This window comes from Colletotrichum higginsianum, chromosome 10, assembly GCF_001672515.1.
Source record: "Colletotrichum higginsianum IMI 349063 chromosome 10, whole genome shotgun sequence".
Lineage (NCBI taxonomy): Eukaryota > Fungi > Ascomycota > Sordariomycetes > Glomerellales > Glomerellaceae > Colletotrichum > Colletotrichum higginsianum.
The window spans coordinates 1,626,417-1,653,382 of record NC_030962.1 but is presented as its reverse complement, the minus strand read 5'-3'; the positions used below and the strand labels follow the sequence as shown (position 1 = coordinate 1,653,382).

General features: G+C 57.2%; 7 protein-coding genes across 7 annotated transcripts; 4 read left to right on the top strand and 3 right to left on the bottom strand.

The window, feature by feature from the left end:
- Nucleotides 1–210: 210 nt before the first annotated feature.
- CH63R_13991 (uncharacterized protein) lies at nt 211–758 on the top strand (the record flags this gene model as incomplete). Its single annotated transcript, XM_018308965.1, is given in 3 exon segments — nt 211–287; nt 330–617; nt 635–758. The coding sequence occupies 3 exon segments, from the start codon at nt 211–213 to the stop codon at nt 756–758; spliced, it is 489 nt and encodes a 162-aa protein (XP_018151283.1).
- A 1,260-nt stretch (nt 759–2,018) lies between these two features.
- On the bottom strand, nt 2,019–4,761 carry CH63R_13990 (kelch repeat protein; the record flags this gene model as incomplete). Its single annotated transcript, XM_018308964.1, has 5 exons — nt 2,019–2,623; nt 2,685–3,720; nt 3,772–4,442; nt 4,492–4,587; nt 4,638–4,761. 5 exons carry the CDS (start codon nt 4,759–4,761, stop codon nt 2,019–2,021), a joined length of 2,532 nt encoding a protein of 843 aa, XP_018151282.1.
- Nucleotides 4,762–7,398: 2,637 nt separating this feature from the next.
- Nucleotides 7,399–8,156, bottom strand: CH63R_13989 (uncharacterized protein; the record flags this gene model as incomplete). The annotated part of the gene is made up of 3 exons (XM_018308963.1): nt 7,399–7,439; nt 7,502–7,766; nt 7,968–8,156. The coding sequence occupies 3 exons, from the start codon at nt 8,154–8,156 to the stop codon at nt 7,399–7,401; spliced, it is 495 nt and encodes a 164-aa protein (XP_018151281.1).
- A 1,896-nt stretch (nt 8,157–10,052) lies between these two features.
- On the top strand, nt 10,053–14,196 carry CH63R_13988 (Glycoprotein X; the record flags this gene model as incomplete). The annotated part of the gene is made up of 3 exons (XM_018308962.1): nt 10,053–10,537; nt 10,564–10,701; nt 10,899–14,196. The coding sequence occupies 3 exons, from the start codon at nt 10,053–10,055 to the stop codon at nt 14,194–14,196; spliced, it is 3,921 nt and encodes a 1,306-aa protein (XP_018151280.1).
- A 961-nt stretch (nt 14,197–15,157) lies between these two features.
- On the top strand, nt 15,158–16,064 carry CH63R_13987 (uncharacterized protein; the record flags this gene model as incomplete). Its single annotated transcript, XM_018308961.1, has 3 exons — nt 15,158–15,440; nt 15,520–15,608; nt 15,717–16,064. The coding sequence occupies 3 exons, from the start codon at nt 15,158–15,160 to the stop codon at nt 16,062–16,064; spliced, it is 720 nt and encodes a 239-aa protein (XP_018151279.1).
- Nucleotides 16,065–17,176: 1,112 nt separating this feature from the next.
- CH63R_13986 (uncharacterized protein) lies at nt 17,177–20,482 on the top strand (the record flags this gene model as incomplete). Its single annotated transcript, XM_018308960.1, has 1 exon — nt 17,177–20,482. One exon carries the CDS (start codon nt 17,177–17,179, stop codon nt 20,480–20,482), a length of 3,306 nt encoding a protein of 1,101 aa, XP_018151278.1.
- Nucleotides 20,483–22,152: 1,670 nt separating this feature from the next.
- CH63R_13985 (Ras-like protein) lies at nt 22,153–23,113 on the bottom strand (the record flags this gene model as incomplete). Its single annotated transcript, XM_018308959.1, has 4 exons — nt 22,153–22,394; nt 22,520–22,795; nt 22,882–22,996; nt 23,102–23,113. The coding sequence occupies 4 exons, from the start codon at nt 23,111–23,113 to the stop codon at nt 22,153–22,155; spliced, it is 645 nt and encodes a 214-aa protein (XP_018151277.1).
- Nucleotides 23,114–26,966: the final 3,853 nt, after the last annotated feature.

Genomic DNA, 26,966 nt, shown 5'->3' with positions numbered 1-26,966 from the left:
AGGCTTAACCTTCAGCGCGATCACCTAGTGACCCTGGGACCTTCCTAGCAGAACTTTGTAAAGACAGACCTGGTCCAGGTCGTCAACAAGGGCCGGGTAGACCCGTTCCCTGGGCGGAAGCCGACTGCGGCTCAGCATCTCCTCGTCCACCATCCACTTGTGTAGGGACTTCTTTTTCGATGGCGGCGCGGACGGGCGAGTGGCACAATCATGTTGAACACTTGCGCGCGCATGCCGCTCACGTGCTCGCTGCCCCCGTCATCGTACTCGAGCACCGAGCCGGGGATGTAGTTGTCGGGTTCGAGGGGCCCGACGTTACCAGCGCCAAGTCATCGCCGCGAGCACCACGCCCATGAGCATGCCCTCGCCTTTACCGTCGCGTCGCGGATCAGGCCGTCGGAGCCGATCATCTCCGGCGCGCCCGCGGATCCGAACGCCTTGGCGGTGCTGGGGTCCATCTGGTGGATCGCGAAGGCGGGCCGGTCCGTGACGTGGCAGAAGGATGCGGAGGATGCTGACCTCGGTCCGTTATCTGTCGGCAACGCCGGCCCGGCCCCGATGGTCCCGGTGTTCGCCGCCGCGGTCGCTGTTGGAGATCAGCACGATGAAGCAGTCGCGTGGGATCCCGGCGCAGACGGCCCTCGAGCGTCCTGGACTCCTCGTTCTCGCATAGGACGACGATGGCCATTGTGACCTTGGCGGCGAGGCTGGCGGCGGTGTTCCGGCCGGATCTGGTGTCGCGCTTGACGACGCGCTGAGTAACGTGGATCCTGACGGCGCCAGGTTAACTTCTCTAAGCGCGGAAATAACGTGAGCCTCATGATACGCGGTGCGCAGGTGTCTCGGTTTACTTTTTGAAGCCGGGGAGGGGGTGATTGGAGAATAGGAAATAGGTAGAAGATAGGTTGTCGAAATACTACGTTGATGACGGCCGATTCACTTCCATGGAGTAATATCTCGGGTTCTCTCCAACGTCTTGTCGGCCAGAGGCTACGGACTTGTGACGCCGCGTTGCTTGACCAGCTAGAGGATGGTGTTATGGAACTGCGCTACCGCTGCCAGCCATAATGGACCTTTGTTACTCATGCTCCTATGATCATAGATATACCGCAGGAACCCTAATAAGTGGTGAAGTCTGTGGCGTGTTGTTGCCGCGCAAGCAGTTGGCCAGTGGCTACTTACTCCTGATCACCGTCAGATGTGAGCAAAATTCGACGCGGGCTAGTCTTCATAGTACCAAATTTTACTGAGCCTCGAACGTCAACTCCGCTCAATGCGTGGCTGTCGCATGGTCTCTCAACACGTGTGAGCCCCTTTTCTTGACAGGCTGTTAGTCCAGAAACGGCCGGCCGCCTGCGTCGTGGCTCCGGCCTTGTGTTGTCGCACAGGCGGCTCAATCGAGGGACCACCCTTTCTTTTCACTGTATCTGGGACAGTAAAAAGATCCTGATGGGAAAACGCCTATTTTAGGACCTGGGCAAAGAATGAACGTGTAAACAAAGCACTTTTGCCGTTTCTTCGGGTTGCGCTGGGGGGGGGGGGGACAGGGATCGTTCCAGTGCGTTATGGTGACGGAACATCGCCACATGTGCCGGGGCCGCGGCGAGAGGCGTTTCCAGCCGTCGAGGCTATCACGCATAGTATCACAATAACAACGACAAACCTCGCTTGGGAGTCAGCTGGCCAGAAAGCCACGCAAGTACACATCTTGGAAATCAAGTCTACTGTTTTCCTTCTTTTTCGAAACGAATCCCGCCCAGTTCGTCAATACCGTCGGACTACGAAACAAACCGGCTCATCGTCACTGCTGTCAGACTTTGGGACCATGATCCCATATTGTTTCCTCTTGTGGGCACTGTTAGGCAAGGTGGTAAAAGGAAGCAAGTTGGATCGACCGAGAACGCTTTCAAAGACCTATTGCGCTGGGCGAAGGAGGGAACATGAATGATAATATAAGCAGACTTGGAATCATTCAACGCCAATGTACAATCGGTATACCATCAAGACCCTATCGTAAATCACCTCCTCGACCCAAGATCATCCTCGTTCTCGTGGAACATGCTCCTTCTCATCGTCGCCGTACCCGCCGGGCTCACAGGCAGCATCCTCGCGCTGATGTAGTCCTCCCCGTCCGACGCCCCCGTCGGCGGGCTCAGCGGGCTCGGGTGGCCGGGCGTCGGCGTCTCGGGCACCGTGGTCGGGACGCCGCGCGGCTGTTGCTGCTGCTCCCGCGCCGTCGGCCCACCGCCAGCACCGCCCTGTTCGCCGCCCGACGACGCCGAGCTTACCGTCGCCTCGCTGAGGCTCCTCAGATGCTTCGCGTCGCGGTCGCTGAGGCCGGAGACGTCGGAGCCGACGCGGCCCCCCGTGGGCGCGGGCACGACGGCCGTGCCGATCGATGGCGACGGGGGTCCCGGGTCGGGCGACTGGGCGCGGGTTTGGTAGCCGAGGACGCCGGAGGAGCGGGAGAGGGTGGATGCGTTCTCGTTGCTGGAAACGGAGGCGTAGTAGGACGATTGGTTGGGGACGTTGGAGCCTTGCCCAGTACCGAAGTGGGTGTGCTTGTTGATGATCTCGACGGGCGTCAGGCCGACCCCGTGGAGCTCCGGGCGCGGCGATGTGTCTTGAGGTTGTTGGTCAGCGTCATCTACCGCTTAGAGAATGTTTGTCTTTCAAAAACGTACCTGGAAGCTCGGCGATGATTTGGGTATCGGCCACTTCGTGGACAAAATGCCGCGGTGCGGGCGACGCTGCGGGCGCCGGAGGCGGCGTGCGGACCTCGGCCATGTCCTGGTTAGAAAGCGTCTCCTCGGTCGTGACGGTGGGCGCCTTGGCCGGCTCGCTTGGCTGGCCCCTGATCCAGGAGATGATGCGGGAGCCGTTGTCCTCCGTCTGGGTTGCGGTCCCGTTTCCTCGCCGGAGGACCCTGCGGCGACGCCAGAGGCAGAAGCCGACGAGGATGGCGGTGATGAAGACGAGACCGAGGACGACGCCGAGAACGGGGGCAACCCACTTTGGGGTCCCACCGCCGCCGCCGCCGCCGCCGCCGCCGCCGCCGCCTCCGTTTCCGCCTTCCGGGATGGTGGGCCGAGTAGTTTCCTTCGATTCGGTGTAGGGATACCACGTTTGGATCTTTGACGTCTCATACGGCCTCGCAAAGATGGCTGCCAGGCTTGGATCCGCCCATCCGGATCCTTCGGGCTGTGTCTTTGTCGCTGATCCCTTTGCGTCGCCTCCAATCTTGCTGACGACGGCGGTTGGTATGGTGTAGTTGGACCATTTGCTCGGACTGTATCCATCAAGCCACTCTGCGCTCGAGAGATTGAACACTTGAATGATGCCTCCCTCGAGGCAGGGCGGATTCCCTCTTCCGGGCATGGCCGCGTAGCCGCCTACGACCATCATCTGATCAGGGTAAGGCATCACGCACCGATGACCGGCGCGCGCGTGGAGAGCTCTACCCTCATAGACCTTGGTCCACTGGAAGGAAGGGATGGAGAGAACCCAGACATCATCGCTAAAGTCTTCTTGGGCGCTGATGCCGTCGTATCCGCCATAGTAGTAGATGCTAAAGCTCGAGTAGTCCTGTGCCGGCGCCAGGACAGCACAGCCCCGGGCAAGGGCCGGGGGTCTGATCCCCTCGGTCTTCTGCTGGTACCACTTGTTGCCGGCTACGTCGTAGATGTCTATGGTCTCCATGAACGCGGGACTCTCTTGTTGCTGTGCGAATCGTTAGGTACGATACTAACAAGCGAGAGGCGCAGGACTTACGCTCTTGGCGGCGTCTTCAGATTTGTGACTCAAGTTGACATACTCGGGGTAGGTTACACCTCCCAGAACGACGAGAATACCTTCGGCCCCGACAGGGACCCAAACGACCTCGGGGTTTGCTCTTGCCCGGATGATGCTTGGCAACGACTGGTTGGAGAACTTTTCGAATAGCTGTTCGGACATGTCGAGAGTGATCAGGGTGTTTGAGGCGTTGACGGCGTTCAGCGAGCGATTCGGGTTGCTCATGTACATCTCGCCCCAGAGAGGCGAGCGCATGCCGCCTACATACCAGGCCTTGTTCTCGGAGGGAGCGCTGGCAGCTCCTCCATGGGCGACGTACCGCGTCACGTCGTCCCCGAGATCATGATTGTCGCCGCTGCCATTCTGAAAACTAGGCTTTTCAGGGCCGTATGCGTGGAGACGTAGCGCCATCACCTTATCGCCGGGCGGAGGATCGAAAGCATCCGTCCGCTTGGGGAGGACGCCCCCGTACAAGAAGAACTCGGCGTCGTTGTGAAGCAGCGCGCCGTCGATGGTGTTTGGTGCGAGGCTGTTGGCGTTGCCGACGCCTCCCAAAGCCTTGGACTTGGTGTCGATCAGCGTGGTGATGTTTGTGGTTTTGTCAAAGGGCTTGCTGAAGTTCAACGAGTACATCAAACCCAAAGGGTTATCTGCAAGGATGTCAAAGATGGCTCACGACTGATGCGCGTTGAAACGTACCCAGGGTTTCTGGGGGCCCCTCGCTTCCATCTCGGTACGTTGGAGTCCAGTAGAGTCTGCCGCCGTCAAGCCATAGAGTGTCGCGAATAACAGCAGCTTCAGGTTTGTTAGCATCTGGGTGTCCGTCATGACACGGCGCTACGGACCTCTTGGTGAGTACCAAAAGCACATCTCCGAGCTGACTTGGCCTTTCTCGAGGTCCCATCCATCATATTGCCCGGCCACGAGGCCGGCAAAGGCTACAAGCCAGGCGCAACGCAAGAAAACCATCTTTCGACAGCTTCGTCAAGTCACTGGCTTGGTAAGGCGCTGGGGGGTTAAAGATCACGTCGCCGGCAGCTGTCTCAGCACATAGTGGCCAGTCGGCGTGCTTATTTGGAAGGGCAGCACAGTGCTCCCAGAAGTGGTGGCGAAGTCTTTTGAAAGGCAGCGTAGCAGAAGAGAATAGGCAAAAGAGCGGGCAGAGGCTGACAAGTGGCTTGCAAAGCGATGGGCAGCCCTGTCAAGGATTTCTCGAGATTGATCAAGTGAGCCTGTGCCCGAGACCCGAGGAATACGGCAATAGCGCGCCTGGGATGGTTCTATGAAGGGTTGCCGAAGATTCAACAAAAAACGGATGAGATGAACGGCACGCATATGGATCAAACCCCGCAGCGTCGCTCTCGCCGTGTGCCCGGACGGACGAATCGGTACGGTGGCAGCGGGTGGCCCTATGAAGGGGAGCCAACAAGACGGGAGCAGTTCTGATAAGATTGTTGCCACTGGGAGGTGCCATCCAATTCATTACCATTTGTGTGGTGTGCAAGGCCGTTCCGGCCTGTAAGACTTCGAGAAAAAAGAGGCAACCAAGAATACGGAAGGGAGGGTGGTAGAAGCAGAGGAGGGGATTGTTGTATGCAAGTCTTCTTCGGCCCCCCCCCCCCCCTCGATCTAGGCCGGGCTCGGCAGGCTCTGAAAGGATGACCGACACGGCTGGGAAGCTCCTGTCGGTTCTCTTGGGGGGTGGAAGACAGTTCTTCGATGATTGGTGGGCAGGGAGGGGAGGTGGTTGGCATTTCTCGGGGCACCCGAAGCGGGCTTGGTGCTGACCATGAACCGCCCCAGCCTTGTCTTCGGCCTGTAGAAGGTTGAGAGATCAAATCACCTCCTTCAGTTCATGGCCCGGAAACAGCAAAATCGCGGGCGAGGAGTTGGGCCAGTGGTAGCTTGACCGGTCTCGAGGGCGATGTGTCGTGTCCAGGAGTGGTCGTTTCAAGGTGCAAGACTCGTATAAATAAGTATGCTGGACCCAAACAGAATGTAGGAGCTCAGTGTGCAAGTAGCAAACGGTGTGCTACGATCAGGCTGTCCTACGTTGCGCGGAGATATGGCAGCAGCACAGCCACGATGGCATAAGTATTCGTCCAAGCATGCACTTTTTAGCCTGCAGAGACAGGAAGCAGTCGGGAATGGGCTGGCAACGTTGCCCAGGTGTATTTGGATTCAAGGAGGGAAAGCCGCTTTGCCGAAGAAACGAGAAGCCGAGTCAGGTGGACATGTCTTCCAACCGTTGGATCTGGCACATCCGCTGTTACTATCAACTCAACTCAAATCATAGCATCTCTGACGGATAGTTCAAAAAAAAAAAAAAACAAGCCGGGTAGACTTGGGGTCCAGGCGGGACAGCATATCGAAAGCGGTGACATGATTCAGGGTGACGATACGGTGGCGCAGGTGGAAAGAAGATTGTGAAGGCCAGTCGGACGCAGGTGGTTGTTGCCTGCCTACGGATACCATACCATGCCTCTCCATCACCATGCTGGCTGCTGGCTGCTGCTGTCCAGGCATCAGCATGCATGGAGGATGGTGTAGCGGCATTGGTTGATGCAGGGGGGCATGGCCAAACATCTGCAAGCCAGTCAATAGATGGTCGCCGCCAAGCCAACCCTTCGAGGTCTGGATGAGAAACAGCTCAGTTGAAGCTGCAGGCTCGGACTGGGGATCGGCAACTGGGGCATTTGTGTGCGGTCTGTCAGACCAGGCTCGGATAACCGTGGCAGACGATCGAGGGCATGAGATGAGGATGAGGATGAGGAGAACGAACACGAGGGCGATGAAGGTGTCAGCCCTGTGGATGGGTCGAGTAAGACGCATATCCTTGACAATAACGGTGGCGGTGGAGGAGAACCAATGGAAACTATGCAGGGTGTGCGTTTTGTGTGTGGCTTGCAAGGAGCTTCTTTGCCGGGCCGGCCAAACCTCAAAGTCTTAATCTAATGTCTCTTCTTACTGATCATGCCCTGCAGCAGCAATGGACATGGCGCGGGAAACGGTGGCTCGGGGACAGACCGATCTGCCTCCCGGACATCCGCCATGGCGACTTGGTCCAAATTAGATGGAAGGAAGTGAAGATAGTACAAACATGCTTGGAACAGAAAGAGTACAGATTCATGCAGTTAGAAGATGGGAAAATGATGGATGGGGAGACAGAGATGGGTATGGGGGATGACACATCAGAAGCTAAGCCCAACCTGGATGCCACTGATGAGGTAATCGCGTTTGCAGCCAATGAGAAATATGGCACGGCTGGATGGGCTGCACAGACGGAAAGAACCCACAGTTGCCCCTCTCCCCATCCGCTCGCTTCCCCCTCTTTCCCGGCCCAGGATCAGATCCGAGCAGCTCCTCCCATAGGGCGGAAACATGTTTCCCCCTGTTCCTGCGCTAACCTCCTTCCGTCTTGGGCCAGTCTCTATTATTACTCTCACGCACTTCAACGCACTTCAACCCAACTCAACTCCCTCTCCTCCCCTGTTCCTGGTCATGTCATCATGTCATCTCAACGCATCCCATCCCACCTCAGTCTTCCTTCGCTGCTTACACCCTCGCACACACGCTTCTACTTGTCCCAGGTCCATTCTCGTCTTCTCATCCGATCGCAAGACCGCCTCCAGCCTGCTTGCTGCTAGCTACGACATGTCCCTTGTCGACCCAGCCAGTCTCAGTCTCAAGTCTCACAGACGTGGCTTACAAGTTCCATGGAAGACGTGGCCAGCGATTACGCCATGACCAGACCTCAAGTCCAATGATTCTCCCATGTCTACGGCTGGTGATGCTGACAGGCTTTCAGCCGCAACATCCATCTTCTCATCAGCCAGATGATCGGGGAATCCGACGAATCGCGAGAGACTGAAGACGTCTTGTAGGATCAACCCAACATCAGGCGTTCTAGAGCTGGCTCCGATGATCCCTCCGGCTGCTCGCCGCACCGCGATGCCGGCCATTGCATCCGCAGCCTTGGACAGTTGACACCAAGTCTTTCAGAGACACGATCCCGTCATCCATTGTTCTCCTGCAAACCAAACCAAAACAAGTCGCAATTCGCACAAGTGTCATATGCCTCTGGACTGATCTAGCACTACCGGGCTTACTTTTCCAATCGCACCCGCTGCAAGCGATTGCGCATTGCCACCTCGAAAAAGACTTGAAAGACATACCAAGATGGCTCCCTTCGTTGGCCATGATGGAGCCCCCGCAACGCACGTAGCCTGTCGCTTCTTGAAAGAAAGGCATTGAGTTGTGCAGAGAGCGCTTTCAGGCTCTTGTTTCTGGCCGTTTGCCACAGACTCGGCCTCGATCTCGTCCTCAACCAAAACGTAAAGGGCACACCCGTCGTATCTGCCCATCCGGAAGCAATACCGCATGCATCTCTCGGTCAATGATCTTCAGTCATTTTTCCCCACGCCGGACCTCAACCGTTGCAGGCGCCTCACGTCCCGCTTCCCGCATCAATACCACCCTCCCGAGCCCCAGCCACGTCCACGTCCACACCTGAGATTATCCATCGGTCTTACGGGCGAGTAAGTGCTCATTACGTTACCCTCGCGCTCCACCTCCGCCGTCATCCTCAAGACCTGGCCCCGTCCAACGAGGCAATATTGCACCACGGCTTCGACTCGACATGCACGCATACAGCACGATGGTCAGTTCTTGTGCAGGGGGAGTAGAGGCTGACCACTCACGTCCTCCGCCCAAGAAAGTGTTCCCTGCATGTGCAGGAGTCTCTCTGGTCTTGGCCCTTGCCGATATCACCCCCCTACCCCCACCCCAGGAACGAAGACAACGGCCGGCCCATGCCGCCCAACCTCACTCTTGTGTCCAGGGCGCGCAGATGGGATGAACATCGGACAGCATTCCCGCCGAGGTGTCCGTCCACGCACAAAGCCCACACGGTTTCGACTCTCTGTCTCGCCTATCCGTACTCAGCACCTGGTTTCCCCGGCTTTGTCTTACCTTAGCTGGCTCTCTGTTGTCCTCTGCCCCTCCCAAGTACTTCGCCGTAATGCATCATTGACCCGGCCGGAGACGATTGTGCTGTAGGCTGGTTCAAGGCTGTGCGCCATCATGACTCTCGAACCCGGCATTAAGCTCCATATCTTAGCCAGGCTTGGCACTACCTTCGCCACGCCTCAATGGCTTAAATGTGGCTTTCGGTGAACATGTTTAAAGACGTAGCCTCTGCCCGCGGCATGAGCGAACTCCTTCGGGACGCGTACCCAAGTGATCGAGGTGCTCAAGTCTGTGCCTTCTCGCCCCTTCTCTCCGCTAAACACGCTTCTTGGGTGTCCTCCATTCGCCCCGTTGTCACACCTCCCTCTTCGCCCTCAACTTGAACCTCGCCTGCCATTCGAAGCAAGGGCCTGCTGCCAACTGCGGTCTATATCCCTGCCGTCATCTCTGCAGCTTCGACCAGGATCTCGGTGGGGCATCACGCCCCTCCTCCGATGCGTCCACCCCTCCATCGGCCTTCTCTCTCTTCTTGTGCCTCATGTTGCTTTCGTTCCGATCTTGCATTTGCCAATGGCCTTCGGTTGAACCTCTCTCTCGCAGCAATGCACATCTCTATTTGCCCCCAACTACCGTCTGAGGGTATGTCCCGTCATCGTGTGGCACATCAGTATACGAGGGAAACGTGGGCCTAGAGCATAGCTCCCCATCGTGCTGGGTTCCTCTGGCATCTCGTTTCCCTGCCTCTTTCCATCCCTCGTTTATTTGTTTAGCCAAAGCCCTCCTCCTCTTCCACTGTGCTGTGCTCCTGAGATGCCGAGCCTCTAGATCACCCACCCATCCAATTTTGTTGACACCACGTCAGACGGAGGTTCCGCAGAAAGGGCAGAGCGCGAGTTAGCTTACGGGGTACGGACTGACCTCTCTGGCTAAACCTTGCGGGGAACCTCATCCTACCTGCTGAAGGTAGCCCTCTTCCTCCTCCTCCTCCTCCTCCTTCTCCTCCGCTTCATCCTGGGCTCAGGTGAGGCTGTCTTGTTGACTCGGCTCTCAGCCTCTTTTCCTACTTGCTGCAACCTATTGTGCATACATATGAGCCCCCAGGTACCATTTTCGTCTTCTTTGAGTCTGTACTGCACCCACCCTCTGGCCGGCGCTCTCTTGTGCGTGTTCAGCTTCAACCAGCCGCCCTCCTACACTCGTTAGTACCATCGTTGCAACACGGCAAGCTTTGTATGCTGCATTGACACTGGGCAGTTGGTTCTAAATTCCTTCGCTTGATCCAACTCGCCGCCATGCGCTTCATATCCTTTCTGGCCTTGGGGACTTTGGCCCTCAGTGTCACGGCGCAGGATGGTCGCGTAGTCTATGCCAGGCAGAACGAGTCTTCTCCTGAGTCCTCGGTTGAATATTCGGTTGCTCCTGAGCCGGCATCTTCGTCTGCCCCCTCGCTCAAACCCGAGGTGGACTCTTCGCCGCTGCCAGCGTCTAAACCTACCGCTGAGCCTGTCTCCTCTGTTGTAGCGCAAACGGAGCCCACGCCCACCGACGCAGAGAAGAAGTCACCAACCTACGACACCAATACTGATGACTGCAAGCATTGGGGTTCCAAATGCCCGTGGGGCGAAACGGTTACAGTCACCGAAAAGAAGACTGAAACGGTCGTGGAGAAGAAAACAGAGACCGTCACTGTCACTTCCAAGCAGACAGATGTCCATACAGATGTTCAGACAAATGTTGTGACCAAGACGGTTACTGAGAAGGAACCTGTTGTATCCACGTGAGTCGAGCGTTTCGTCTGATCAGCCAAGAGCCAAAGCTCATCCAAAGCAGCATCACGGTCGTTTCCAAGGAAACAGTCTTTACGACGGAAGGATACACGACCACGGATTTTGAGACCCGAACCGTCATCAAGTCATACCCGGTTACAACCACGGTTGCTCTGTAAGTGTAAATGGTCGCTTGACGCCTAACATGTTGATTTTCAATACCACTCTGCTTTTACGCTGTCTGTCCCAGCTACACGAGGACAGCACTAGGGGACAGAGGAGCAGAGACAATGACGAAATCTCACGCTCAACTTTTTATGTCAACTTCGTGTCCTTTAAGAGGGAAGGTGACTTGAACTAACAGGCTACCAGGTGCAAGCCCGTTGTCGAACCAGTTCCGACATACGCGGCGCCAACAACCAATGGCGGCTATGGCAGGAAGAAGCGCACCCACCCCGAAGTCTGCGAGACTCGCACAACGACGATCTGGAAGACCCTCACCGAGAGCTTCACAGTACCTCTGACTGTGACTCAAGGCTACACCAAGACCCAGAAGGAGATCGAGACTCAGAAGTACACCGAGACCAAGAAGCACACCGAGACGCAAAAATTCACGGAAACTCAAGAGGTTACTGCCACCAAGATTCACACCTCTATCTCGACGTTTGTGACGACGCACGTTTTGACCACCGTCGTGCCAACTACCGTCGTTTCCAGCTCCACCATATATGTGACTAAGACCTACACGACTGTCGAAACTCGGACGAAGAAGTTTTACTTTACGGACACCGTGACGCAAAAGTTCACCCAGACGCAGAAGTTTACAGACACACAGCGGTTCACTGACACGGCCATCGTTACAAAGAAGATTACTGACTTTGCGACCATCACAAAGCCAGTGACTAGGACGGCCATAGTAACCTCGGTATTTGTGTCTCCGACGACGATCATCTCGACTTTTGCCTACACAACTAGCATCCCGTACACCATCACAGTCGACCACACCATAACAACAACAGCCTGGTCAGTCTCGACGTACTTCAGCTACAAAACCTACACCACGTCGGCGACTGTGACTGCTTCATTCACAGAGGTCCAGACGCGGACGGCTACTGCCACAAGAACGGCCACACTGACGGAGAGATACACGTCGCCCACCACCATCTTCGTGTCGACAACCTTCTATGACACCATCACTCTGTCAACAAGCTACCCAGTGACAGTGACGGATGAGAGAACGGTTCGGGAGACATCCTACATCACGAGCGTTCGGACAATCGTTTCTGAAGTCCCGGTCGTATCCTACGTGACGCGTACGAGGACCGCTACAGCTCTCTCGACTGTCGTGGTCCCAACTACGATCCCCGGAGAGCTCACAACCATTCTGGTCCCCACCACCATCGAGGGCGAGCCCACTACGATTCTGGTTCCGACGACGATCCCCGGAGTGGTCACTACTGTCCGGGTGCCGACAACAATTTCTGGCGAGCTCACGACGGTAGTGGTCACTACTACCATCGAGGAGACGATCCTGGTTCCAACCACGCTTTCTGGAGAACTCACGACCATTCTAGTCCCTACAACCATCGAGGGCGAGCCCACTACGATTCTGGTTCCTACGACGATCCCCGGAGTGGTCACTACTGTCCGGGTGCCGACAACAATTTCTGGCGAGCTCACGACGGTAGTGGTCACTACTACCATCGAGGAGACGATCCTGATTCCAACCACGCTTTCTGGAGAGCTCACTACCGTTCTGGTTCCAACCACGATCTCGGGCCAGGCGACGACCATCGTCGTACCAACCACGCTTCCCGGCCAGCTCACGACTGTACTGATAACCACGACGATCGAGGAGACAATACAGGTGCCGACTACCATTTCTGGTCAGCTCACGACGATCCTGGTTGCCACCACCGCAACTGCAACAATCCGGCCGCCTCCTGAGACGATCACACTAGCAGGGTCGACAATTATCTCGACAATCGCGGGACAGGTCACAACCATCCAACTGCCAGGGACGACTTTGACTCTCCTGACAACAGATGTCGTTACGTTGCCCCCTTCTACGACCACTCTACCTGGTTCGACGGTGGTGACGACTGTCACTGAAACAGCCCCTGCTTCCACCGTGATTATCACAGAGGACGGGACCACTATCACGAGTGTCATCCCTGGCCCAACGTCCGTTGTCACTTCAACCTTGATCCTCCCGCCCATCACTCTGACGCTCCCTCCTTCGACCGTTACCCAAACTGACCGGACGGCTTGCCCTGCCCCTACCAACACCCCTGGCGTCAACCCTATTGTCGAATTCAACCCCAGGTCAAACCTCACCTGGGGCTGCCAGCCTGGATACGTCTGCAACCCCCCCAAGCCGGCCGGCTGCAGCTTGTGGGCCGACTCGCCAGCAGATGATTACGTCTGTAACCCAAGAGACTGTATTCCTGCGCCGTCGTACACCCTGGCCACCTGGAAAGAAAACGAGACGCATTACTACCCCCCTAACGATGGATACTTCAACCTAAACCCCAACGCATTTGGTCTTCCCTATGACATCTTTGACTACGATGTCATCGTCACCAAAGTGAAGGGCAAGAAGGGCCACAAGAAGACCACCACCATCACGACTGGCAACTGGGCCTCCGCCACTGACCTGACACACTTCCCGCCCCCAGCAAAGTCCACAGTGACAGTAGCGCCGGCCCCTGTGTCTTCTTCATATGAGGACGGCAAGCATACTGCCCAGCATCACAAGGAAGGCAGGGTCTACGAGCGCCGCTCGCTTCTTAACAAACGTGACGAAACGATCGTTCCGGCCATCTGCTTCGACACCTGCAACAATTGCTACATCGAGGTACAGTCCACCGGCAAGATCACTAGCATCTGCAGTCCCACATCGGCCTTCCAGACGGACTTGGCGTCGTGCAGGCAGTGCGTCAGGGAGAACGTCGAGGACGAAAAGGAGACTTTGCGGGTCTACCTCGAGCCCAAGTTCCAGCAGTTCATCTCGTTCTGTGATGGCGAGGCGCCCCAGAGCCCGACTTCTGCGACTGTGCTGCCGCCCCAGAGTCAGGTGAGCTCGGCCATCTTGACCACGGCCAGCCAAGACGCCGGCTCTACAGAGACTTCTGCGGTGCCCATCCCGGACACCACCACCACAACGCCCGCCGAAGCACCAACCTCGCAAACTCCAACACCGACTCAAACCGTTTCCCAGAGCACAGGCACCGTCGTCTCTTCAGCTTCCTCAGCTGTCAGCCCAGCAGAGACCTCTGAGGCGTCGTCGACGGTTACCGCCACGTCTGGCTCCACAATCGTGACCGCAACTATTCCGGCGTCAACCGTGTTAGGAACGTCGGCCGGAAGTGCCTCTGATCCCGCCGGAAGCTCCCTTGCGAGCGTCTCCACAGGCGATTTGACATCTTCGACGGGAAGCCCTTTGACGGCATCGTCAGGCACCGCAACAAGCGGCGCTAGCTCAGCTTCCACCGCGACGGGCGGAACTGGTGGATCAGCCTCCGGAACGCAAGACCCCTCATCGACCGTATCATCTCCGGGCACTGGCACCACCGGACCCGTCGTCGTCCCGACGGGCACAGCGGCGAAATCCGCAGCCTCGACCCTTTTCGTCATCATCGCGCCGCTTTTAGCTCTTCTGATCATCTAGCTTCTATCCACTCCTTCGATACATGTCACAATTATTTCATGACGGGTTATACACATTTGGGCAGTAAAAGTACATGAAGGTTCTATTCACGACACTCATTCACAGTCGTCTCACCGAGAGACAACTCAACTCTGGCGTTTTCAGGATGAGAGCACGAGATGAACGACAGACATTGATTTACGGATTTCACGACACTCCTTAACGATAATGAATAGTTTGCATCGTGTGGCGGGCGCATTTCGGAAGGTTTACTTTTTCTTTCCCATATTTCATCCATACGGCGGGGTGACTTGGTCATGATACCCTTTACGCTCCTTTACGACCCGGCCACGGTAGCCATGAGAAAGATGTTTGGGAGCCGAGGCTCGGTTAAAGCTTTGGACGGATGAAATGATTTTTGTGATTTGGAATTTGCAAAAGGCGAGAAACCTGTTCTTGGCGAGGAAGATTAATCGGTCGGGGCACAGGATGAGGCGATGAGGCGATGTGGCCTCTTGATACCAAGAAGGATTCACCTGAAATGCAGTAATGTCTGGCTCTTTGATTCCATACACTTCCTCAGACAGTGAGTCATGGCCTCTTGGAGGTGGTTCATGGGTCAAAAAGTCCACCTGTCTTGATCGCCGTGAGGTTACACGTTGTCCATATCCAAGTTTACGGCACAGCAACGGTAGCTAGTCCATCGTCCGCCATGACTCCTCCGTATGAGCGATTCCCTCGCCTGCCTGATCTCCGCCAAGGGCGTTCCCGGCCAAGATTCGTCTCGATAGATTTGTGCCGCCACGTATCCCAAGCGCCATGATTGCCATATAATGAAGCGCCGTCAGAATGCTCAAATAGGGCGTCGTCACCTACTTACTTGGTTGAGCGGTCTCATCATCCTCTGTCGCCCTTACTTTCTGTACACATCACGCACGAGAAGCAAGCTTGATATCCTGCCGGGAAACCCTCCACCTCAAACATGAAGATACCGACCATGTCCTCCCTGCTCCTCGTCTCAGCGCTGCTCCTCCACGGCGTCGCGACGGCATGGCAGCTCCCGTCCTTCCGGACTCCCTTGGTCTCCTCCTGGCTCGGGGACGCGTCGTCCCCGGGCATGCCGCAATTCGGCCTCGACACGGAGTACCCGTGGCTCTGCGCCACCCCCGCCCATCGTCCCGAGACGGACACCCGTGTGACCGATCCGTTCCACAGCCTGGAGATCTGCGACAGCTACTGCGGTCGCCCCGACGCCAACTGCACCGGTGAGCCCCCCCCCAACGCTCGCGACACACTGACAGAGAAGTGTTTGATGAAGCGCGTGAGCTAATAGTTGGGTTGTAGCCATCATCGAGGAGAGACGTGGCATGGAAGAGCTCGGGGTTGGGTCCAATTGGTTCCGTTCATCTGGAGAAGAAGAGCAACAGTTGCGAGTGAGTACGCTTGAGTCACACCGTCCCCCGTCCCTCCCTCCCCCACGCCTGATTCCTCACGAATCTTCTGCCTCGGGGGCCATAGAGACTGAATTCTTGACACCACAGGAACTCACAGGGCTCTTGGCCACGTTCCCGAACCTAAGACACCTCCACCTGCCGCGGTCCGCCGAGCTGGACATCGGCTTCGACGGCGGGCTTCCTTGGTGCGGCAACGCCTATTTCGACGAAGACGCTCTGAGTCTCTGGATGGGAGTGCAGGCGGAGGACATGGCGGCCACGCGGCGCGCCGGGGAGATCGTCCGGGACGCGCTCCCGGGGTTGAAGGGCTTGTATGTCAGATGCGAGGAAGGTGGGGAGCAGTACGGCAACTTCACCGCCGATTCCGAGGGACATGAGTTTGTGGACTGGACGTGGGTCGGTGACTTGGCGTACGCGGCGCAGGTGATGGGGTAAATGGGAGAGATGTGAGATGGAGTCTCTGATATGCGTAGAGCCCTATTACATGACGCCAATCGAGCCGTCACCGCCGGTCGTTGTTTCGACCTCTTGTACAGGGCCAGAAAATAAAGAGTCGTCGACGGGCGGGCATTTTTCCGCATCTCCGGCACATACTGGGTAGAATAAGGTATTGGGATCCTCTTGTCAACCGGCAGCCTGACGCGAGATACTAGCAACCACCAGACGATGACTACCGGTACGCCAAAGAAAAAGCTTTCTCGGAAGGTGACAGAGGCCAGCTACTCAAATCAAAAACTCGATCTCAGTCGGAGGGGGGGGGGGAGGGTCTTCATATGAAACTTGGCTTGAGTTACAGCAAAGACATCATCTCCGGAACGAAAGGTGAGGTTGGCGGCTCTAATGTCTCCTGTCTTCCGTATAGCCTTGATCACAAGACATGATATCTCCCCTTTGAAGGGTAACAGAGCACTATGGGCAGCAGGATACTCTGAATGACAAAGTACTCGGAACCCTCCCACAGCTCTATGAGATCCGCCGTGTAAGTCGTCGGTCAGAACCGCCCGGATCCGTCAAACGTTTCCTGAATGGCATGCGGAACAATCACATCCATCGACAGATAAGGAAGAGAAAAGCGAGCGCCGTCCCCAAATTAGTACAAAGCTTTGCTGGCGATATGAGATCCGTGCTCGCGAGGACAGCAAGGAGCGTCACCGAACAAGGGAGGACTCGCGAATGCCCTCTTCCCCCTTTGTGCGAACAATGATAATTCGGGAACAATCGGCAGTAGCAAACCGCCCCTGGAAGAGCAGACCACAGGATATTAAATGGGAAGACGAACCCCCTACCCTCATCTTCGATGACAGAACGGTTTCAGCAGATGCAAACGAGCCCCCCCCCCCCAAAAAAAAAAAGTCGCGTTGGCAGATTACACCGTCTCCGAAAGACATCAACATCTGCTTCTTACCTTTGACAGCGGACGAGGTGTTAAGGGGACTATAAGCAGTACCACCCGCGACACTCATGATTGAAGCCAGCACAAGGCCACGAGGAAACACTGAATCAGCCACGGCTAGAGGACCCCTTGGGCAGCAGACAGAGCGAAGACCATGTCTAACCAGGTGCCGTCGACGATCGCCCTCCCTACGTTTGACCGGCCTCAAGCAAACACGAACACTGGTTCATCATCGAGCCAGCAACAGCCGGCACAACTCCAACAACCACAGCAGCAACAACAGACACAGCAGACACAAACACAGTACTATGGGTTCTATGGCGAACAGCCGGAGCATGGGGCGTGGCCGCTCACCGGGCACAACACGCAGCAGAACCAACCACAGATGAGCCCCGAAGGACAGCAGGCCGGCCTCTCGGCCGTGCCCAACACAAATCCCCTTCTCCCGGACGAGTCGCAGCCGGCGCAGCAGTTCCCGACGACGGAGCACTTCACGCCCGCGAACTCGGTGCTCCCGCAAGGGAACGCTTACACAGCGCCGCCGCCCCGGACCCGGACGCAGCCGGCGCCGGACCCCAGCCCCAGGAAATGCGACAACTGCCGCAAGACCAGGGCCTTCTGCTCGGGCCACGAGCCGTGCAACCACTGCGTCGTCGCGGGCATCACCTGCTCGTACAACATGGTGCCCCTGAGGGCGTCGCCGCCGAAGCACCGACGCTCGTCGGACGACGAGGACGCCAACGACACCGGCCAGCGGCAGAAGAGACCCCGGCGGATCCTGCCGGCACCCCTGCGCGACAACCCGAACCCGCCCCTCTACCGCCGCCGACCGCAGCTCGGGGTCCCCGGAGACGGCCTCTGCGACTGGTGCCGCGAGGGCGGGCATCAGGACAAGCCCTGCGACGCGGACCACGCCAACGAGATCGAGTGCTCGCAGTGCACCAAGTACCGCAACCTCACGAACCCGGACCACGTGTGCACGGTGCGCGGCGGCGAGTACTGGCAGAAGCGCTTCGCCAACTCGCGGCCGACGTACTCGCACTTCGACCTCGAGGCCAGCTGTTGCGTGCGGTGCCGGGAGAAGCGCGGGTCCAACCGGCCGACGCTGTGCGACATTGACGACCGCGTCAAGATCGGATGCACGCCCTGCAAGATCGACGGCGTGCTCTGCGAGATCTACAACGAGGAGCGGGTGCTGGCTCTCGTGCGCCAGCCCCCGCCGGCGGCCGCCCTCATGTGGGACCGCCCGGAGCCCCGGGACGGCGTCATTGCGGCGGACCGCCGGCCGTGGTGGCGCCACATGTGCCGCGAGTGCTACTCGCAGATCGGCGAGCGCCGCTGGAAGCCGTGCTCGTGGATCCTCGACGTGCGCCTGGGCGAGTATAAGTGCGGCCGCTGCGACGCCAACGGTCTCGCCTGCGTCGACTCCTGGACCGGCGTGCAGTACGACGCGCCGTACACCTACTCGGGCTCCGGCGACAAGGTCACGACGCTGAACAAATCCGGGCCCCGGACCGGCCGGCACAAGTGCACCAACTGCGCCGCCAATGACGTCCACTGCCGCGGCTACAACAACGACGACGCCGGCTTCGCGTGCGCCAAGTGCTCCATCTGGGGCCTGACGTGCCAGATCCGGCCGCCCGACGGGCTGACGCGCATGCTGCCGCACATGGACCGCAGGATGATCGGCTACTCGCGCGTCTCGAGCGACCGGGCCACGACCTTCCTCGGGTGCCAGCCGTGCCTCGAGAACGGCGATAGGTGCGACCGTAAGCGGCCCTGCGACAGCTGCCATGGCAAGGGGAGGGCGTGCGACCTCTGGAGCAGCGGGACGTGCAAGCGCGGCCGCACCGTCGGCGCCGACACGCCTGACTACTACATGTCGCTCGGCTACGGGCCCGACGGCGTCAACAGCGGCCGGTGGCACGTACCGGAGGACCAGCTCATCGGACCCAACAAGCCGAAGCGCGCCGAGGCGAGCGCCGCCTTCAGCACGGCGGCCTACGCCGCCGCGCAGACTCCGTCGAGGCCTGGGGAGGCTCCCAACGTGGCCTCCGGCGTGGGCAACAGGTACAACGCCTTCTTCAACAACCTTTCGCCGCCGAATGCCTCGAGTAGCGGGAGCACGGTATCGGCGTCGGCGTCGTCGTCGTCCAACAACCCTGCCAACCAGACGTACTACGGCGACAACAACGCCGCCCAAGAGGCGCTCCAGACAGGCCAGGGCTACGAGACGTGGGTGGGCAACTTCAACGCCCAGCGCGGAGGTCGTCAGCAGACCCCGGGTAGCGAAAACTTCCCTCCGTTCGGGGGACCGCCTCAGAACCGGGACGAGATGGGGCGGATCATGGGTGGCGGCGGCAGCGGCAGCAGCAGCGGTCAAGACACAACATCCGACAGCGACTTTTACCGCATGGCCCAGGGGTCCGAGGTCGTTGTGGACCCGGCTCTCGCCATGGACGTGGACGAGACAGACGTCCAGGAGCAAAACCACGTCGCCGCCGACATCAGGCAGGCGATGCACCTCTACGTCAGGGACATGCGCTTCATCCCCGTCGAGCTCCGCCAGTTTTCGATCCCCGAAATCATGGACGTCCCGGCCAACGTCAGGCCCGTCCGGGCGCCCCAGCGGGTGCTCCTCGAGCTCGAAGACCACCCGCAGGCGCAGCTGCGTCCGCCGTACCAGACGCAGTGGGACCCCCCCGCGTACGAGAAGAACCTGAGGGAGCTCCTGTGCAAGTGGAAGAGGCCGGGGTACAACGTGCTCTGCGACATCCCCGACGAGCCCGCCAACTTTGCCGCCGCCTCCGCCGCCGAGTACCAAGAGACACGCTGCGAGGAGAGCCACCCGCAGTGCGGCGCGGTGGTGCGCAACGGCGCGCACTGCGAGAACGTCCAGCACATGGTCCGCCCGCAGCCGTACGCGGTCTGCGACGGGTGCGACATGAAGGGCAAGAAGAACCTCTTCGAGGGGCCCTCGCCGCTGACGCGCGGGGAGTTCCTCAACATGCGGGCCTACGCGTGCTCCGTGTGCGCCGTGACGGAGGAGGCCGGGGCCGAGTTCGGCGGGTCGTGGAGCGGGGCCGGTGCGGCGAATCCGGTGACGGGGTGCCTCTGCGCGGCCAAGCTGCTCAGCCGGCGGCTGTGCCAGTTCCACCGGTACCGGCTCGCGGCGGCGATGATGGTGCAGACCATGTTTGTGGCAGAGTGGGTCGTGACCAACTTCGGGCCCGACGCGTGCCTCTTCTGCAAGGAGCGGCCGAGCCGGCTCACGACGGACGGCTTCGCCGACGCGCTCGTCTACCTGTGCCTCAACTGCCAGGGCGTCGTCTGCGAGAGCTTCGAGCGGGGCCTGCATCCGGGCGTGCACGAATGGTTCGACGGCGTCGAGCCCGTGACGCTCTGGGGGCAGAACTGGGACCCGATGCCCGGCGTCGTCGTCGAGGAGGTGTTGGAGTAGCGGTAGAGGTCGGACGGAACCGGGCGGTTATATGACATAGCAGCGCCGAAGCGACGAGGGGGTTTTGCGGCAGGGTTGGTGGTAGAGGGGGGGGGTGGGGGTGGGGGTTGGTCCTCTGCACAGCACATTGCAGCTGGTTTCGCGCGAGTGAGAAAAAGAAAAGATGAAAGGGGATATAAAAAGAAAGAAAAGAAGAAAAAATGGGAGGGAGGAAAAAAAGGAGAAACTCTGGCGTTTTTCTATTGGTAGTCTGTGTGAGTGGCTCACTGGTTTGTTAGATGGATGTTTCTGGACTGAGCGACATGACGCCGTTGAGGCCGAGTGGGAGGCTGGCTGCATGAGGTAACAGGCCAGGCCACAGAGGAAGGGGGGGGGGGATTGTCTCCTGGCTGGGAGAGGGACTTGTTGAGAGATCCAGAGGTCTCTCTATCTGTAAGCTTCTTACATGTGTCAGAGTGACATTCTCGGGTTGAATGGTGACAGCATCTATCATCTCGCCTGTCGAGGACCAGGTGGTCATAATGATGTGGCAATGCCATCCATGACTGAGCATCAGAGGCTCAGGCTGGTCCAATAGAAATAGCTATCCAGTTTTCAACTAAATCGAAGTCTTGCACAATCGATACTTGTCATAGGAATGTTTATTAAACAGTACAGACCTTTGCTGGGTACATCTATATGCAAATTATTCATCTCTTTGTATCAACTCTCACTCCCAAGGACTATCAGACTGATGCTAGCCAACGCTAGCCACAACTGACAGCTAACACATCAAGTCGTCTCGGCACAAAACGTCCTTGCAGTCTTGGCCTGTTACTCAAGTCACAAGTAAGGGATCCCGCCCAACCCTGGCTCAACGGTTGAAGTCACATGCAAGAAATGGAAAAAGAAAGGCATGCACATTGCTAGTTGGATTAACATAAAGGGAATCTGTATGACTTGACGACTGACTCTGACCTCGGAAAAACCTTACGGTGTCTCGGAAGAAAGAAGAAATTACAGTATGAAAAGGCGGAGAAAAAAAAAGGAGTACTGATATAAAGAAGAGACAGAGACAAGCCGATGTTTGGTCTCAAATAACCCTCCCAAGTTGTGTAGTAAAGAATCTCAAGACCACCCTTCCTAGGGCCTGCAGCCAACACACACAAACACACACACACACACACACACTCTCTCTCTCTCTGGGTTGGCATGGCAGACCAACATGTCCCCAACCCTTTCTTCTCATGGCATACTCACTCAACTGAGAGTCCCTCAGATAGCCCTGTGACAAGAACGGTCCTCTTTTTGTCCCAGTGCCACACATACCAGTCATGTATGCTGTGGTTGTGACTGTGTCCATGTTCGTGTCCATGAAGTTGCCCTAAAAAGAACAAGTTCCCAAAAGTGTGCAACAAGTCAGAACCCGACTCCCCATCCGATGCAAATCAATCAAGTTTTTCATCATTGGCCCTCCATGTCGACAACTCTTCTCCAATCGACATATGATGGGTCAGCTTGGACCGCTCAAGAAGCCAGACGGAGAGAAAGGTTGCGTTTGGCATCTGCCAACATCCCACACCAGGCCCAGTCGAGGCCCAGGGTATACATTCCACAGCTCTGCAGCTGCTAGCGTCGCTACCGCCCCTCCTCATGCTCCTGCTGCTCTCCCTTTCCCCAAAAAGGACCGCTCACATTAGTACGCACTTGGAGCAGCAGCCTGCCTCTTGCTCGCCGTTCTCGACGTCCATGGGCTTCGGGGGGCCGTTGATGCCCGAGGCGCCGCCACTGCCGGTAGAGTAGCCCTGCATCTCGCGGTTGTACCGACGGATTTCTCGGACAATATCATAGAAAGCCTTGTCGACGTTGATGCGAGACTTGGCCGACGTCTCGATGAACTTGCAGCCGAATGACTTGGCAAGGGCCTCTCCCTCTGTAGCGCGCACGAGTGAATGATGTCAGCTACTTTTCATTCCATCAATGAATCCACACCGGGCCTGGGCCTCGAAAGGAGCCGCCTCATGCGGTGTCGCGGCACAGCAGGAATCAGAATCATACCTTGTCGTGTGACTTCTCTCTCGCTCTCCAGATCGCACTTGTTGCCGACGACGACCATGGGGAAGTAGTCCTTGTCCTTTACTCTCAGAATCTGCTGCTGGAATGTGGTGATCTCCTCGAAGCTCTGTCGCGAAGTGATGGAGTAAACCAGAAGGAAACCCTCTCCCGTCCTCATGTACTGCTCCCTCATGGCGGAGTACTCCTCCTGACCGGCCGTGTCGAGGACATCGAGTAGAGCGACCTCCTCGTCGATGACGCACTGCTTGCGGTAGGAATCTGAAATGGGTGAGATCCACATTAGCATGCGATTGATTCGAAGCCGTCGCATCGAACGGTGGAGCAAGAAGTTCGGGACGACGCACCTTCGATCGTCGGGTCATATTCGTCGACAAAGTGGCTCTGAATCAATTGGATGGTCAAGCAGGATTTACCGACACCACCGCCGCCGACGACGACCAACTTGTACTCCCTCAGAAACTGCGAGATGGCAACTGGTTAGCAACGGATCGATGGGGCGATGGAGCGATGGAGCGACGAGGCGGCAAAAGAAATGAAGGGAAACGGGAGGTGGCGACGACGAACCTTGGACGCCATTGTATTGTGATGTAGTGATTGGGAGATGGAGGAATTCGCGATGGTCTTGCTCGCGGACGTTCTTGATGGCTCGAGGCAGCTGTTGAAGGAAGACGTAGGGGAATCCGGGAGGCGGTTCAGCAGCAAGCGAAGCAGTCGGGCGATTTGGCGTGTCGACGGATTCGGCAAGGGCTCAGCGTGTGAATGGCGACAGGACGTAGGCGCGAGCGTCGGCGTGAGTGTGAGCGTGAGCGTGGCGGGAAAAAAGGGACGGGCTTCCAGCGAGCGAAACGGACGGGTGGGAATCTGGGACGGCACAGGCCGGATTGCGAAGTTTAAAGGTGAAACGACGAGGTCGATGGCAGAAATCCGGGACTGACAGCAGAGACGGTCTTTCGAGAAGGAGAATGAGAGAATGGGGTGGTGTTTCGTTGCTAAGGGGGGCTTTTTGGCCAAAATGTGGAGATGGAGGGAAACGGGTCGGTCCAGTGAAAGGAGGACGGACCACTGACAGTGACCAGCAGCAAGCACAGCAAGCACAGCAAGCACAGCATCACTGGCGCGTTGGACCGCACCTCCCCTTGCCCGCCTCTCTCAGTCTCCCCCCCCCCCTTCCCCTGCTCCTTCCCTAATTCCTCCTGAGCCTGGCTGAGGGAGGTACCTGCCTGAAGTCGGGATACGAAGGGGGGGTGTGAAAGGTACCAGTGTAGCATCCCGGGGTACCTGCTATGACAGCTGCTGCACGACAGAAATCGCAGTACTCCCACACGCTCCGGGGGTTTACCTTTTCTTTCCTGCCTTAGAATTCGCCTCCCTGGCCCCTCCTTCCTTTCCCGACCCCGACCTGGCCCTCTGCTCTTTCCCTAGCCTTGCTTTTTTTTCTTTTTTTCTTCGCTCTCGTCTTCCTTCCTGTCGCCCCTGTTGTTACCTACCTCCTCTACCTAGGTAGTTGTACTGAGATCTCCGAAGGGGGGGGCTGCTGTATCATGCTTCTCCGATGCCACCTTATCCATAAGTAGTACGTACTTATGTTCTTAAACATATCCGATGCTTCAAGCACACATAGAAAGAATGCAACAGAGGCAGAGACAACCAACGTCTGATGCTACGGCCTCGTCTCGCCGCTGCTCTACTTCCTTTCTGCCGTAACTACGGACTGTGTAGGGTAGTCGAGGTACGGCCATGTCCGCCCGAGTCTGACCAGACCCTTTTCCCCTTTGCGTGGGTGTGCTGTATTGTACTTGTCCAGTAGAAGCTCTCTTGCTCCTTACCTCTCCTCCTCAGGCCCTTAGCCCCATTCGAGACCCAATGCGTGCGGCTTATGCCGCGCCAAGAAGAGACGCCCTTTCGCTCTCGGCCCCGCCTAACCTACAACCCACAATGAGTGTACTTTGCCTTGCCTAGAAACATTGACCTCTTGTGAACCAAGCTTAGTCGCAATCCTCTTCGCCAGGACGGGCCACAGCGGTTGGTCAGCAAAGACTCGACGTTTAGCGCCGTCGTCCTGATTTGACAGCCAAAGTCGCAGGATGCCCAGGTGCATGTGCGAACCTCACCACTCATGTTGAGGTACGCAACATGCGGCACTGCGCACATGTCGGCGGACTTGGGCAGATGAGCGAACGAGAGAGCATCTGGATGGCAGAAGCGCTACTCGCGGCGACGGCACGTCAATAGTGAATTACGTCGTAGGGCGGCAAGCTGATTTTGCGTAAAAGCAGGGGGGTAGGTAAACATGGGGATTGGGCCCCGAATGCCAATTGATGACCATTGATTGTTACGCCCGAATAGGGTCGTGATAGAGTGCGTCAGGACATTGCAATAACGCGATCAACCAGAACAATGGAGAACCCCCAAGTGATTGGCATGATGCGGATACCGAGTGCTAGAATAAAGGGTGGGATTCGGTCGGGATGAGGAGGTGGATTAAAAAATAAAAATATAGAGGGTTTGCAATGTTGGAGTTTGTCGCCGCGACCTTCTGATGCAGTAGCGTCGGCTGCAGCAGGGGGGACCTGGAACCATAAAAAGAGGCCCGGTGCATATGCCTGCAGGTGCCCACCAGCAGCAAAGCAGCCGAGGGGGGCAGCTCTCATTGATGGAGTGCAAGGGGGGGGGGGGGGCGCGATCGATTAAAGTGGTGTGTGTGTGGACAAAAGGAAAAGGAAAAGGAAAAGGGAAAGGGGAGAAGGGTGAGAATGAGATTGAGAGGGGAGGGGCGTGGTGGTTCGTGCCAGTGGGAGCGAAATGGGGGGTTCCACCACAATGCTAAGGGCCACCCACCTCTTGAAGCAGGTACGTACTGATCTGGACGAACCGGGGGATGGATTGCAAGCAAGCGGCAACTCCAACAATTATTCTGATGGAAGATTTTCAAAAAAACGGGCTCCTGGCTTGTACGCGCGACAGTGCGATTAACCATTATAGGAATGTATTCATTCATCCAGCTCGCTTTCCCTTACTGTACTCTGTACACTGACGGCCAAGTCTCGAAACGTTTTGTTTTGTCCGCCGTACTCGAGGTCAGTCGGGGCCGTGACGGATCAGAGCTCCAGCACGGTAATGAGACGGGTTTCGTCATGATTTCGGCTTGCTTCTCTCTCAAGATATAGAGTACTGCTCTTCACCGCCTCACCGCTTGGCCGTCGTTTAATCTTACGTCTATACTATGTAATCACAACATCTGGGCTCGCCCCTATTTCATCCGTCATCTCATCTGGACGGGAAAACGACATGGGAGGACGATGTGCCAACGTGGAGAGTGGGAAAAGACGTATCGCATTTTCCTGGTTCAACAGCTCCACACTGCTGATTACCTTCATTACATGGGACAGCGAGTGAGATGAGCCGGTTTGGTTTGCCTGTTGCTAACCTGCTAGCTCCAGCTCTAGCTCATCCGACGTCCGCTCTAGCCTCCTGGGTTTCCCACAAGCTGCTTGCCAGCTTGCTCCGTGTCAACAGGTCAGGTTGGTTGCTGATGGCCATGCCCAGAAGCGCCACCAACAACATCGGACGCGATGGGCATGGTGCAGAGGAAACCAGGATATTTGGAGCTGACGTGTTGGCGGTAATTGCTTTGGTCGATTGTTGATGTTGCGAGCAACGCGGATCTGCAGGAATTGCCGAACCGCATGTCGCTTCCGCTCTGCTTGTGGTCGTTGTCCGTCGTCGGTTTCCAGAGACATGTCGTAGCTTGTAAAACAAAACGTACAGAAAAGCAAAAAGCAACCGTAACCGTCTTCTTTATCCGGAGACTAGGAATCCAATAAACGCTTGACAAGGCACACACCTCAATTACCGGTCCTTGACAAGGCGGCACCGGGAGACCCGTACATACACAAAGTTGCTGTACGAATACCTACGGTAGGTACCTCAGTTGGGTTGGCGACCCGGCCCGAGGGACATGGCCATATGCAACTAGAGGGTTTGGAAGGTGGATCTCCGCCGTGGGGAGCTTTGATCATATCGGCGCTTGCGCGCTCCTTCTGCCCCCCGATTCACACCACTAGCGGCACCGTGCCGTACTACTTCGCACCGTGCTGACGATGAATTCTGCATCTCAAGCTCCGAACCGAAGGACGAGCCATCATCCACGGCATCCCGTCCTTTGCACTCACACACATCTCAAGTTCCCGCGGGTGGTAACCTGTGGCTCTGCCTATGAAACCCTCTCTTGTTATGTTCCTGCATCGTACTTAGAGTCAAACAACCGACAGTGGGCGGTTGTGTACTGGTGCTGAGCTCCGCCCCCTCCTCCCAGCCACATTCCTGTCGATGACTACCGTCCAATTCGTTGCAGCTTGCGAGACAAGTCCGTCACGAACCATCTAGGGCAAACGTCACCCACGAGCGTCGCCGTCGGGACACTGGCAAA